This window comes from Achroia grisella, unplaced genomic scaffold (genome assembly GCF_030625045.1).
Source record: "Achroia grisella isolate CSIRO2021 unplaced genomic scaffold, CSIRO_AGI_Agris_v1 utg1360, whole genome shotgun sequence".
In the NCBI taxonomy this organism is placed as follows: Eukaryota; Metazoa; Arthropoda; class Insecta; order Lepidoptera; family Pyralidae; genus Achroia; species Achroia grisella.
This window is the reverse complement of record NW_026712626.1, coordinates 2,692,319-2,707,475: the sequence shown is the minus strand read 5'-3', so window position 1 is coordinate 2,707,475 and position 15,157 is coordinate 2,692,319. Positions and strand designations below refer to the sequence as shown.

Here is a 15,157-nt window from a genome sequence, read left to right as displayed (position 1 = left end):
GACAATAGCCCAAAACCCTAAATAAAACATTATGTACTAATATTTGAGCAAATAAATTATTTATTCATAGATATCTGAATCATATTAAACCGTATTATTAAAGTAGAGTATTTTATGACTTAGAAATATATTATTATGTACTTAAATTTGATTTATTTTTGTAGTTGATACGCGTTAAGTTGAAAACTGAACTGCGAGTGAAGTCAGCAGCTTAATTTGGGGCTATCCATAACTTACATCACACCTTAAGGGTACCAAATGGGGACTATTTTTAATTGATGACCTAAAATGGGACCCCTAGTTGTATTTTTTTTATATGATAATGTAATGGTGCCCCCGTTTGCGCTAACGGGTTACGCTGGCAGCACCAGTGGAGGATGATTAAATGAGCACGAGGTCAGGTCAGTTAGCCCATCGTGACAAATTTACCAAGAATTTATCACGATGGTTTCCAAGGGGAACCACGTGGGGGTAACCTGACATGGTACATTGCTAGCAATAAGATCATCAGTCCACATTACTAATCCTCTTTTCCCCCCACAATCATCTGTGTTAACGGTATATGCTGGGCACTAGTAGAGGTTGACAGGATTGGAAATGAATTCAGGACCTGACGGAGACATTGCTATCAATGGACCTAATAACCCTCATTACTGATAATCACCCCTCCCCTCTCTCAATCATCCACCTGAAGGGAAGAGGGTCTACAATGTAACGAAGGGTGTAGTTAAATTTACCAGTACTGAAAATATAACATATTTCAAAATACCTAAGTATCTGTGTTAAAACACGATATTTTTACTGTTAAATCTATATTAATGTTAAAAAGTTTTTGTTTTTTCGTAAAACTTGGACGAGGGGTATATAAAAAAATGACTTAATTATATATTATTAATACAGGGTTTTTTTAATGCAGAGGGGGGGGGGGGAGAATAAAAAAAATACTGTGCCGTAACTTATGGATAACCCTTATGTAACACAGTTACCAAGAATTCTCATTTGAAACCGTTGCAACAAGAAACCGATCTGAGATCATCTACTTCTTTCTTTCCATTTATTCGTTATATATTTTTCTCTTCCATTCATCTGTTCGCAGTCATTTCGTTATTTACTCACTTTCTTACCATATCAACATTCACACAGTCCATCCATCTGTTTTTCGGTCTTCCTCTGTCCTTATAACCATCCACATTCATATGTAACACCTTCCATCAACTTTCGAATACCATACAGAATCGCAAAGCTATAAATTTTAATCGGTTACAATCGAATTGTTAGCAACCGTGTTATATAAATGAAGCAGCAGATTTAATTTGTATATTGCTTATATTATTGTTTCGTAGTTAGTGACCGATTTCTATTTTGAAAAAATTCTGCCGGAAATTGTATTTCAGAGTTATTTGGTACAAATTAAAGTTTACAACTTTTAGGACAAACAATTCGCTGAAATTACGACCGAAACCGGAAATAATTGTAGTAGTAATAATATAAAAATGTATTAATTTCATATCAATTAATAATTAGAAATATTTAAAAAATTTAATTCAATTCTTAAAAGTAATCTTCCTCTGCGTGGATTTTAACTATATTTTTCTAAAATAAAAGTAGCCTACCTTACTCCTTATTACATCAGCTACCTGTCAATAAAAGTCCCGTAAAAATCAGTCCAGCCATTTCAGAAGTTAGCTGGAACAAACAGACAGACACACAACAATTGTAAAAAATGTTATTTTGGTGTATGTACCCTATTTATATTCATATGCATGTAGTAAAAAACGTTTATTTCAATATTACAAACAGACACTCCAATTTTATTTATATGTATAGATTACCAATAAATTTTCTATTGCGGTCATTTCATATCATTTAATAATTAACATTAAACCTCTAGAATCTTCTAAATTATCAGTCCAGAAGTCTGTCTGTCTCGACATGACCTACATGACTAATTAATTTCCAAGTTAGTTATTTAACTCTTATAGTTATTAACAAAATATTAAATCTAATTGTAAAAAAAATACATTTTGAATATGACCAAGCAGTTTTCGAGTTCGGTCGTAAACATAAGAAGGAATACAATTTGCGTATTGGAGATCTAGTAAATTGGCCAGACACTATTGTAGCGAGCGTCATACATATTATTGTAAATGTATGGAATATGTTAATTAGTTTGTATGTTATTGTATGACTGCGTATGTACAATTTTTTGTCATGAATATATACAAAGAGTTTTAATGTAAAAATGTATTTAAAAATGTTTGCAAACTTTAATTCTAAAATATATTTATGAATGAATTTCAGTTACAAAATATATTAAACAAGCTGATGCCTTCGACTTTGTTTTATTAATTATTACTCTGTCCCTTTCTTGAAAGATCTATTCTCATACATTTTTGTATGAAGGATCAATTAGGGATGAAATAGATGGCTATTAAATGAATTCATCCTTTATTTCAACCCTTTTGTTTCATTATCGCCCGAAAAGTAACCTATGTCTTTTGCCACGGTCCAATTTAAATTTTGACCGCCTCGGTGATCTAGCGGATTAGTACGCCGCTTTACTTCCGATGGTCGCGGATTCGAGTCCTCGCACGGTGCAAACATTTATATTCATGAGTATGATTGTTTGTCTATGTATATTATGAATGTATTTATAAAAAAATAGATCTAAGTATTTATATCAGTTGTCTAGTACCCATAACACAAGCTCTGCTTACTGTGGGACTAAATGGCCCTGTGTTAATTGTCCAGGGTTATTTATTTATTTCAACCCTTTTATGTTTATTTATCACGGAAACAGTAACCTATGTCCTTTGCCACTACCCAATAATTCTATATCTATTTCGTTCAATTTGATTCAGTATTTTAGACGTTAACATGTAAAATATAAGAGTTAGTTTTGCATATACAATATTACATATTACATTTTTTAGACAGATGACAGACTATGTACTTTCTATTTTCACTAAATTTTATTAAGATCGGTTCAGTTCACAATTAGGTGGATTCACGCTACATCCTAGATATACCAAATCCCATACTCACTAAACGATTACTTGAATGACGAGCGTGCATGGCAATAGTTGTTCATGCACGGGATTTTCATATAATTAAAATAGACACCTACGTAAGTACAAAATATAAATAAATTTTAATTAAAAAAAGATTAAATTGAGTTTCTTGCCAGTTCTTCTCAATTGAATCTATATACTGAACTGGACGGTAGGGAAAACATATAATATAAAAAAATTGACATTCATAAGCAGCTAAAATGTACTATATGAATAAGTTATTTTTGATTTTGCCATCTTTTTCAACCAGATGAAGTAAGACACTATTCCCCTCCGATCGATTCAAACGGGAATTGATATTACGACGGCCTGAACCGAGGATCGACTAGCGGTGCCCTCAGACTAAAGTCGTATCCGTCAGGCGGGAGTTGGCCTTCAGCCGCTCCATAAGTCCTTCCTTTGGTTTGGAGTGCCAACTGCACTCGCCCCCTATCGTCCGGTGAAGCTGTAAAGACCAGCTGCGGCCAACAGCATTAGAGTAGTCCGAAAAAAAACGCTAACCCATTTATAAAAAAATCTATTAAACAGACAAACCTACTTTCGTATGCATTCATTATATAAATGTTATATTTATGTATGTTTGTAATTTATGCTTCTTGTAACTGAATTTTTGTGTCTGTACTGATGATGTAAATAAGAGTCTTGTGTGTTGGTTCGTTAAATAAAATACACTGAATAATTACAATGCCAGTGACGGCCTCGGTGGTCTAGCAGTTTAGCACAGCGCTTTATTCGTATGGTCGCGAGTTCGATTCTTCGTACGGTTCAAGGATTTGTATTTATAAGTCTGGATGTTTTTATATACATTGTGTATTTGTTTTAAAAATGTATCTAAGTATGTATTTATATCAGTTGTCTAGTGTACCCATAATATAAGCTCTCCTTAGCTTGGGACTAGATAAGCGATTGTTATCGTTTCCTATCTGTTGATTTGACTGCTTGTTCATGATTCCAATTAGAAAAAAAAGAATAAGCTATTTTATTGATGGAATTGACAAATTCACTAGAAATCTCACGACGGTCAGAGGTACAGGGGAAATTGTAGAGATTTAATTTGTTGTCAGCTTGACATCCACGTTGTTCCCCCTGGAAACCATAGTGATAAATTCCTGGTGAATTTACCACTATGGCCTAACTGACCTGACCTCATGCTCATCTTATCAGCCTCCACTGATGCCCCGCCAGCGTAAACCGGTAGCGCAGGCGGGTGCATCATTTCAGTCATCTATAAAAAAATGGGGTTATTAGTCCACATTACTAACAATCCTTCATCAAATCAATAAACAATCAATTGTGGTTGTATCTTTATTAAACTTGTTTGACTACAAGATACCCAATGAATATAAAAAATGACCGTACCCCGATCAATTATGTAACAAAATATGTTCACCTTGAAAACATGTTTGAGCTAGGAAATGCAAATTATTATTAATTTGCAATATAAGTGGAATATCACGTTGTTTTTTTTTTAATTATGTAATTGGAATAACAATTGGCAAAATTGGCAATTGTTGCCAAATTTACCAATTGTAGGCTGTACAAGTAATTTTTTTTATTGGTAAAATTCGAAAGTTTTATGTTATGTTGTTTCGTGAATTGTAAGCACAAATTTGTTATATAAATGTCATAGTTACCTATAATTAAGGTTGCGCTTAATATAATAAATATATTGTAATGTATTATATATATAATGTAACTGTGTTTCTGTAAAACTTATGTTACAAATATATAGCAATGGGGACAAACGAGCTTACGGCTCACCTAATGGTAAGTGATTACCGCCCATGAGCACCAACAACACCAGGGGAATTACAAGTGCGTTGCCGGCCTTTTAAGAGCGAATAATCTCTTTTCTTAAAGGTTACAATATCGTATCGGTTCGGAAATACCAATATCATTGACCTCGGTGACCTAGCGGTTTAGCACACCGCCTTACTTCCGATGGTCGCGTGTTCGATTCCCCGCACAGTACAAAGATTTGTATTTATGAATATGATTGTTTGTATCGGTTTGGGTGTTTTCTGTGTATAATATGTATGTATTAGTTGTCCAGTACCCATAATACAAGCTCTAGCTAGTATAACTTGGGTCTAGATGGTGCTGTGTGAATTGTCTTAAGATTATTATTATTATAATTACGTCTTGGATTTCTCTCTTGAAAGAAATTATAAAAAACAATGTCGCAAACTGCTCGCCACCTTGAAAACTGGTTAAACAGGAAGGCGCAGCGAGAAACCCGGGTACATCACAAAGAAAACCTTGTCTCCGAATCATGTTCAAGGTTTAGGAATCTGCCGAAATATGCACTACCGGAAAAACCAGCGCAGAGTAGCAATTTCTCAAGAAATCCATGACGGTTCTGTCTCAGTTCCATAAGTATGGATTAAAAAAAAACAACTGTCACTAAAAACAAATCATATATTATTTACGAGTTTTGGATAAGAGATGATCCAAAACTCGTATGGCTGGAGGATGTGCTCTTTGTGAATGTGGTGAATTTCGAGGTAGTCTTCCGGATGGAGGACTTGTTGTGTAAGTCTTAATCGTATTTATTCCCATTACAGACAAATATATACATAAAAATTAAGTCACACGTGTTTTGCACTGTAGGACTACATTACCCCAACAATTCAAGACATATGAACTAAGAAAATTAAGAACATCAAAATCATGCAGACATGGCTGTATGGGCGAATTTCCCTTTGCCTTTCCGGTAAAGGATAAACAGAACAAAAAAAACAAATATTAAAATAGTCCTTATGACAAATTAAAAAACAATTATTGTAATTATTATTTTTGTTGTATTAAAGTCATAAGCGTCTCGGTAGTATAGCGATTATTATAGATAAGGGTTGTATAAATAAATGTGTCGAACAGTTTAAAAGCTAAACAAATATTCGGCCCATTCGAAACCTGGGCGAGTTGTTAGTAAATTACAAAATTCTGTATTATGTTGCAAAAAGATTATTGATGATACTTTTTCTGTATTTTAAATATTTTTAATAACGTTTAATAACGTCATACTTACACCTAACAACAGATATGTACCTAACATGGAAACAAAACAATGTCTGTATACGCAAATTGCAAATAGGTATTGTAAAATTAACAGATTATTATTATTATTAGAATTGGGGCCACGTCATATCAATATAATTTATGCTTGGAATAAGTTCTGAAAACATCAACCGTCATGTTGTTTGCGTGGATTACCTGCGAGGGGCGCGGAGGGGGGACGTTAGTGTTAGTAAGGAGCCATTTAGACATGACATCACAGCAATGTCAGTAATTTTTCTAAAACCCACTTTTTTTTCTGTAGACAATTCAAAATTAAAAATATCTTCATTCATGTAGGTCTATTACAGACTTATAATATGTCAAATCTACCGTCAGTACGGAATGATTTCGAGATGAGAAGAACTGACAATAAACTCAACTCGTATTCTTTTCAAATAAATGTTATACATGTTTACAATAATACAGACTCATTTTTAAATTCAAATTTGAGAGAATAGTGTGACAATTAACACAGCAGAAGTTGTGTTATGGGTACTAGACAACTGATGTAAATATCTACTTAGATATTTTTTTGTAAATATATAGGCCCAAAAAGCCCTTAGGTAAATCAACCCCTGCCGTGAGGTGCCGTGAGGCTTATAAATAGCACATGTCTTGTTATTCCAGAGGACCAAAATGTGCAGGCTGGTGCAGCATAACACAAAGAACGAGTACGGCCGGCCTCCAGGAAGCTATCGAGTAATGTAGATGCTTGGATGAAAGGGTATTGTTAGTAATGTGGACTGATGATCTTATTGCTAGAATGTACCATGTCAAATTGACCTCCATGCGGTTCACCCTGGAAACCATCGTGATAAATTCTTGGTGAATTTGTCACGATGGGCTAACCTGACCTGACCTCGTGCTCTAATCTCTGTCATCTAATCAACCTCCACAGGTATCCCGCCAGCGTAAACCGATAGTGCAGGCGAGTGCACAATTATAGAATGGTCATCAATAAAAAAAATCTAAATGCCTTGCTTTCATCCTTAAATCTTATATACAGTCAACTTTCCATACTTATTTAGCAATTTAGACACCAAAGCTTGAAGATCGCCTACAATATATACTTAATTGAGAGGTCAAAATAAAAACAAGTAATTTTATTATAAATATAATAATATTTATTCTTTCAAGTCATTTCTTTTTACAAATTAACAATTGGATCCTTGATACAATTATCACTGTATCATTCGCTCACTAAACTTACTATATTTATATTTACACTGTACTGTACTTTAAAACAAAGAAGAGATCTTTTTTACATACTATGTCATTCATCTGGATTTATTTACAAAACCAATTAGAAATTTCTATTAAAATACGATACTCAATATTTATAATACGAACAATCACTCCATATATATGTTTAAAGTTGTTCAACAATATATATATTTGTTATTACAACATATCCTATATAGTAAGAAATATGTTGTACCATAATCCTTACTAATAAATACTGTAAATGTCAAACTATCTGTTACAGTTTTATTACTAAACCTTACCGGTTTTATTGAAATATGGCGTTTGAATATTGTATAACGAAGATGGACATAGTTTATATTAATGATTGACAAACGATTGTCAGAAAAGGTGAAAATATAGTAATTCAATTCTCATAATTATAAAAGAAATATTTTAATTAAACTATATAGTAATTTACTTGGTTTAAATATATCATTACTAATTAGTCTTTGTGCATATTTAGAATTATTTTATATTTTTTATAACATCCCAAACTTAAGAGGTATATATAGCATTTAAGAAGCGATTTAATTAAATGTCAAATTACTAGTAAATAAAAATCACAGATACGCAATATCAAATTACATCTATATATCTGAATGTAATAATATATATGTATAGTATTTACATACATATGGAGTAAATACAAAATTCCCCTATACAGCCCAAAATGGCTTTAAAACGTGTCTTATAAAGACAAATTATTAAATTGAGTGTCGCATCTTAGTTCCAAATCATTTATTATTTGTATGTATTACACACATATTTTATAATAAATTAGATGTACATAAATTGCAACAGACTTAACAACTGACGGCGCAAGATGGCAGCTCGCACAAAATGGTTGCTTCCACAAAATGGCGCCCGTGACAGTAATCTCAAAGCTTACCTAATTGCGGATATTCGTGAAAGCAGTCACCGCCAATAATGCGTATTACATACATTTGATTTGTCTAGAAATTTCTAATTTGAATGGCCGTCCGGCCGTCTTTAACCACTAAAACGTGGCATTAGACAGTCTCCCGTCGTCAATGAGATTACGGCAATAGCAAATACTGTTGGCATATTGGAGCTTACCTTTCACTCGTTTATAAAAAAAAATATTACAAGGAATATTCGAGAATAATTGAAGATTTAATACCCTGTTCCCCTAATTATTTCTTTTATATTACATTTGCAATGCTTCGTTTCTTTTAGACATTACTATAAAAAGATTTTATAGCCTATCGTTACGAAACTACATTGCAAACCATTCGCTAGCCATTTCACGCATGCGCTAGTCCGTGCATTGCCTAAACTCCAATAATACCAACATAAAAACAAAACTAGTAACAGTGAGAACATTGCCTGTGCCATCATTATAAAAAAAAAAATAACAATAACAAATTAAAAATAAAAAATAAATATGCTCACGATTTTCATCCCAGACGGGGTAGTCAGAGGCATTGTCAACTATCGACGTCGTGGTGAACGCTACACTTGACGTGTCCACGTTTCGTCGAATGTAATAAAAAGGTGTTTTATACACATACAATAAAATAACTACTATCCGCCATTTTGAATTCCATTGCTTTCAAAATGGCCGATTCAAGATGGCTGCAGAAATGTAGATTGAAAAATGAATAAAAAAATAAAAAAAACAAAAGGAATGCGTTTCATTGAATTATTAAACCACATAAAATTTGTCTATCTATTTTTAATTGTAAATATTTAAGGGTGTAAATCTTTAAATCGTCAATATTTGAAAACTTTTTGAAATAAGAGAACATTTATTCACTATTTAAGAACAATATTGTTTTGGTTAACTACTTATTGATAAAATTTATTCAATATTACATAAACAGAATTATGTTTCAAATATTACATCATCAAGGGACGGTGTTTATAGCTCAATTAATGGGAGCACCGGCACCGCTTTCGCATAGGTATGGGTTCGAATACAATATATTACAATACAATTACATTTAACCAGTTACTACAATCATTTCGTCTACTGTCAGATTTATTGTGGATTAAATTACTTCGCTAAACAACATTTTATAGTCATTTCTAAATTGTAGTATCTATCTGTATTATTATAATCACATGAAAAGAGTTAGAGCAGTTTCTTAACGGTTATCGGTTCAAACTACATATAGAAGTGACGGTAGATTTGACTTATCATAACTGCCTTGTAATAGACCTACATGAATAATGATAAATTGCTTTGAATACTATTTTCTCTAAACATTAAATACAACATCTTAATGACAGAACAAATCTATTTTTACTGTATGTGTATAGAGGACATAGTTACATTCCATTTGCAACTTTTATAATTTATAAATCCACATTTTATTCAATAAATATATAATTTAGTTGCTTCGCAAAGCTCATTAACCCTGTATCTTGGATACAAATACATTTGGTATTGTTATTGATTGCAAGTTGGAAATGAAAGTAACTAGGAGCCGTACCGAGTACCGACTAAACAAATGGGCACTCCGTTCATTTGAAATGACATAAACAATAATATTTGTTTTAAATAATCTATTAATTATTTAAAAAGAGGTAACAAAGGTCGCCAACTGTTGAGATTTTGATTTACAAAGTGGAAATTACATATCACCTCTCGATTGAGAACGTCGAGAATACAATTAACATATTTACAGAGCTTGCCTTATTATATAATCTAAATTAAGTAGGCACAAATCCCACCGACTGTATATATTTATAAATAAATACTCGAAAAAAAATAATATAAACCATATGGACAGTGCAATATTCTCACAGTTACAGCACAGAGTATTATATGTACAGAGTGTAAGAATTCAGCCAGTGCTCATTGAAAAATCGCAACTGTTGCATAGAAGCATGAATGATACTGTCGCAATTATTAAATAACTGTATATTTATCACAGAGCTATGTAATCTAAAGCAGAGCCTGGTTGTATTAGACCACTAATAGACATTTAAATATCTTTCTTGTAAACATATATACAAAAAATGCACAGATCAATACAAACAGACAATCTAATGAATGCACAAAGCACAAACAGCGCAGGAGACAGTTTTATATTGTTATTTTAAATATTATAATAAATTTTTGAAAATATTTTACAAGCGTCTGATTGACACTTTCCAAATGGATCCAGTGCTCAAATTTACACTCTGTATATAAAATATATGCAGTCTGTGGTTACAACGAGCATTTATCACAAGGGTTAGGTACGACGGGAGTGTTCTCGGTCCAGGGTTGCCAATCGCATCCATCCTCGTACTTCTACGAGATTTTTAGTCATTCATAAATTACACAGTCACATGTACATGTCACAAATATTTAATATATTTCAACACGCCCCTGATCATTGTCACAGCCGTGACAATCCTTACTGTGACATAACACTATACAATTATGAATATAGAAATTTTTAAATCATTACTAAAATCACGAGACCTTAAAACATTTTATTTTTATTTAGTTTGATAGCGTAGCTGCTAACAAACATTGTTCTTCTCTAAAACATATAAGGAGAATCACAGACGACGTTAATAGATTACCCTCCCCTCACATTTATTAAAATGTATAATGGGAGTGTATATAAGAGATTTTAGTGCATTTTGCTTATAAAGGAAACGTAGATAGATAAGAGAAAAAAGAAATTATTGCGTCTCATCTTTCCTTATTTAACTTTAATTGCAAGCTGTCGACCTGCCTTGTTGCTAAGTAACAACAGTATGAAATATAAAAGATTTCTATGCCTCGTTTTCTCTTATTTAAGTCAAACTTGACGTTACTAATGCCTATACTCATAAATAGCATAAATATCACATCACTGCATTCCTGAGTAAGAAAACCTGACGCTAACAATGCATATCACAAATAGAACTGGACACATCACGCCGCTCCTGATTAATAAATCATATATTTCAATAATAAGTAACCCTGGACAATAAACATGGCGCTATCTAGTCCCACGGTAAGCTGAGTTTATTTTATGTAAACACAGCGCCATCTTGCCTCACAAGTAGTCCCTAGTAAGCAGAGCTTGTGCTATGGGTCGTATTATATTCCAATACCCTGTAACTTTACTGCCACGTCTCACCCGCTCCGCGGCTCGGATAGGTGCGACAACCCTGCCGTCCACGTTAGTAGGAGGACATATATTTAGATTGGCAACCCTGACGGATAGGCTCGGTTCAATCAGGGCGGCAGTGCGCCGCCAGCCACGCGTGGAAGCGGTCTCGCCTGCGGGTCGCGCTCCGGGCGGCGGAGGCCGACCGGGCCGCCGACAGGGCTCCCGCGCGGTACAGCTGCAGCGGACGTGACGTCAGCAGCCTGCAATACAAACGCTCACATAAATACAATTGAATAGTCATTTTTGAGTCTACTCATTCGGAAAGCGAAGTGTTCACAAGAGATTAATAATATTTCAGAAGAATTCACACAGCGCCATCAGTCCCAAACTAAGCAAAGCTTGTGTTATTAGTACTAGAAAGCTGATATAAATATTTTTTTATAAACATGTACATAATATATACAGAAAACAGCCTGACACTGAGCACTTTTAATAGTCATATTTTTTAATTCGACCACTCATTCGGAACACAGAGTAAATACAAGAAAAACTAATAATAAACTTGCGTGTTGCAATTTAAGAAAATGTTATTCCAAGTTAATATAGTTAGTTTACAAGGATAGGCATGTGTCAATTAACATAGAAACCGCATCTTTATTTAGACATGTTCGTTTGTTACACAGTGGAATTAACAGTAGATATTACTAAAATTCGCACCGTCTTAGAGGCCATGAAATAGAAATAATCTTTATTCAAATGAACTCAATATAAGCATTTTTGAATAGTCACCAAGTAATTCTACCACTAATTCGGAACGCAGACTCATCACAAGAAATTTGAGTATTGCTCAAGTTAATTAATAAATTTGTTCTATGAAAACTAAGCATTAATCTATGTAAATGTACTAGCACGGTGGTAAATGATAACCATCGCGTATATATGAGTATTACATCGCCTATACGCCTATGAACAGTACCTCTCACATCATACCACGAAACGCCCGAGGTACCACACGCGTGTGACAAACAAACTTCTTCGCAAACATTAGCATTAACAATATTAATAGACTGTTATTATAGTAAGAAGGAATAACTACTTAGTCGCTGACATGTTTTATATATAAACTAGCTATTCGGTCCGGCTTCGCACGGGTGTACTATATATATAATGTATTATATATATAAACCTTCCTCATGAATCACTCTATCTATTAAACCGCTTCAAAATCCGTTGCGTTGTTTTAAAGATTTAAGCATACGTAGGGACAGACAGCGACGACTTGTTTTATACTATGTAATGATAAATACCAGAGGTAGACTAAAAAGTTGTCTGCATCAGTCTCACTTCTTTCAGCCGCCAAGCAGCTTAGTTTGTAAGTTTGATTTTCAGTTGTAGAATAGATTAGGCAGTGAAATTACAGGATAAGAGGCATGACATCTTAGTAATTTATAACTAGTCACTCTACTTTCCCAAATTTGAATTTAACAATGAATCTGTATTATTGTAAACACGTATAACATTTATTTGCACAGAATACGAGCTGAGTTTCTTGTCAGTTCTCATCTCGAAATCATTCCGAACTGACGGTAGATTTGACATATCGTAACAGTCTGTAATACATCTACATGAATAAAGATATTTTGAATTTTGAATCACAATAAGGTGCAAGAAACTTATGTGTTGCTCTTTCGAATAGTCGTAAGTTTACATTTTTGAGTTGAAATGTGTAAATAAAATTACCAATGTCTGCAATTCAAAAACTATCTTTACAGCATACAACTGTGGGTATATTGTTAGTAGCTCTAACATTGAAATTCTCCAATGGTTCCAGAACATTCTCTTAAAGACTATCTTAAGGCATCATGGTTTACAACCAATTCTGCGAACTATCATTTCCCGAATTTAGTCCCAGTACTAAAGGAGCTCAGCCAAGTATATATCAGCCGTATATTCTGAGCTTGTACTAGACAAGCTCAGAATATACGGCTTGGCCGAGTGTCCACTCTAACGAATTACTCCATAAGTTACTCAACGACCACCCAAACGGCTTGAAAATATCACATATATTGGAGTTTGATAAAGAGCACTGTAGCTCTTAATTTCTTGATTATCTTTAAATATAAATAAAATTGGATTGTCTGTTTTTAATATTGAAATAACAGTTTTTAGATACATACACCAAAATAATATTTTTTACAATTTTTATCTGTCTGTCTGTTTGTTCCGGCTAATCTTTGAAATGATTGGACTGATTTTGACGCGATGTTTTTTGGCAGGTAGCTGATATAATAACGTAACTTAGGGTACTTTTATTTTAGAAAAAGTTAATAAATATATACATTTCCCTTGTGTCATTTAAAATTACTTATTTTAAACGGGTACTAATATCTTCCTCGCTTTTAAACAGCAATGTGCGTAACTAGTTCTAGTACTTTATAACTGGCAATCCTCGGAATGGGTACAATAACCTGTCCCGGTCATAATGTGTTAATTTTTAAGGCACAAATCAAGCAATAATGAGACCGACCTGAGCGTGTTGTTCATGATGGTGCACTCCGAGGCGTCGCTGAGCCGCGGCGGCTTCCTGCGCGCGCGCGCGTGCTGCACGTGGTGTCCGAGCTGTCCGGGGTGGTGTCCGAGCTGTCCGGCGTGGTGTCCGAGCTGTCCGGCGTGGTGCTGGGCCGCGTTCCTGGGCGGCTCGGGCCCGGCCAGCGCGCGCGCCGTCCGCCGCAGGAACACGGGCTTGTGAGGGCGCGCCGCCGGCGGACCATCCGGCCGGGCGTATCGCTCCGTGTACAGCGACCACGCGGCCAGCCGCTCCACCGCCGACACGCACAGCGCCGCCGAACCGTTGCCCGTCGATAGAGACGACCCTCGACACTAACGCAAAGCAGAAAAGGCTTTTAGAATAGAATAGAATAACATTTATTAAATTGCTTTTAATATCGTTAGTCACTTTACTATATTATAAACTAAATCTGTATTATAAACACAGAAGTTTGTGAGAATGGATGGATGTATGTTACTCTTTCACGCAATACTACTGAATGGATTTTAATAAAACTTTACAATACCTTATACATCAGAATAACACATAAACTATACATTTCATATTCTCACAATTTGCGCACAGTTTTTATTGTAGTTTTATTTTATACATGTATAGGTAAGAAAAAGAAAATTATTTGGTATACGGATAAATTTATATTAGGATAGACTACTGACATATAACAGAATAGAGTGAAAGTGACAAACAAGAATCTACAAAAGAAACTATACATTTTGAATACAAATTTAGAATATAAAACAATTAACAACAGTTACAACAATTTCAAATAACATACATGTACAAAATTACAAACAATACAGTTATTTATATACAAAATTGCAGGCTCAGCTGGTATATAAATCTTATACAGTGGACCCCCGGTAGTCCGACAATCATTTTGCAGGGCAGTGTCGGACTATCGAATTTGTCGGATTATAGAGTACTGCCTAAGACCCCTTAAACCCCCTAAAAACTATACGGGGACTACCGTATAGTTTTTTACAAAAGAGTACCTTGTAATCCGACAAATTATAGATCCAATGATGATTCTTTATATTATATACATATACAGTGGATCCCGGTTATCCGACAAACGTTTTGCAGGGCAGTGTCGGACCATCGTATTTGTCGGATTATAGAGTGCTGCTTAAGGGTCCTCTGCTTATAGTCCGGAATTT

At 34.2% G+C, this 15,157-nt stretch overlaps 1 protein-coding gene across 1 annotated transcript in view; it reads right to left on the bottom strand.

The window, feature by feature from the left end:
• Positions 1-10,922: 10,922 nt before the first annotated feature.
• The window catches only part of LOC131855308 (paired amphipathic helix protein Sin3b), a 58,679-nt gene continuing 54,444 nt past the window's right edge, over positions 10,923-15,157 (bottom strand). Inside the window, exons 30-31 of the mRNA XM_059206563.1 lie at positions 13,959-14,311; positions 10,923-11,691 (exon numbers count right to left, since the gene is read on the bottom strand). Coding sequence (XP_059062546.1) covers positions 11,553-11,691; positions 13,959-14,311 — 492 coding nt within the window. The 3' untranslated portion in view covers positions 10,923-11,552. The remainder of the gene's footprint in view (positions 11,692-13,958; positions 14,312-15,157) is intronic.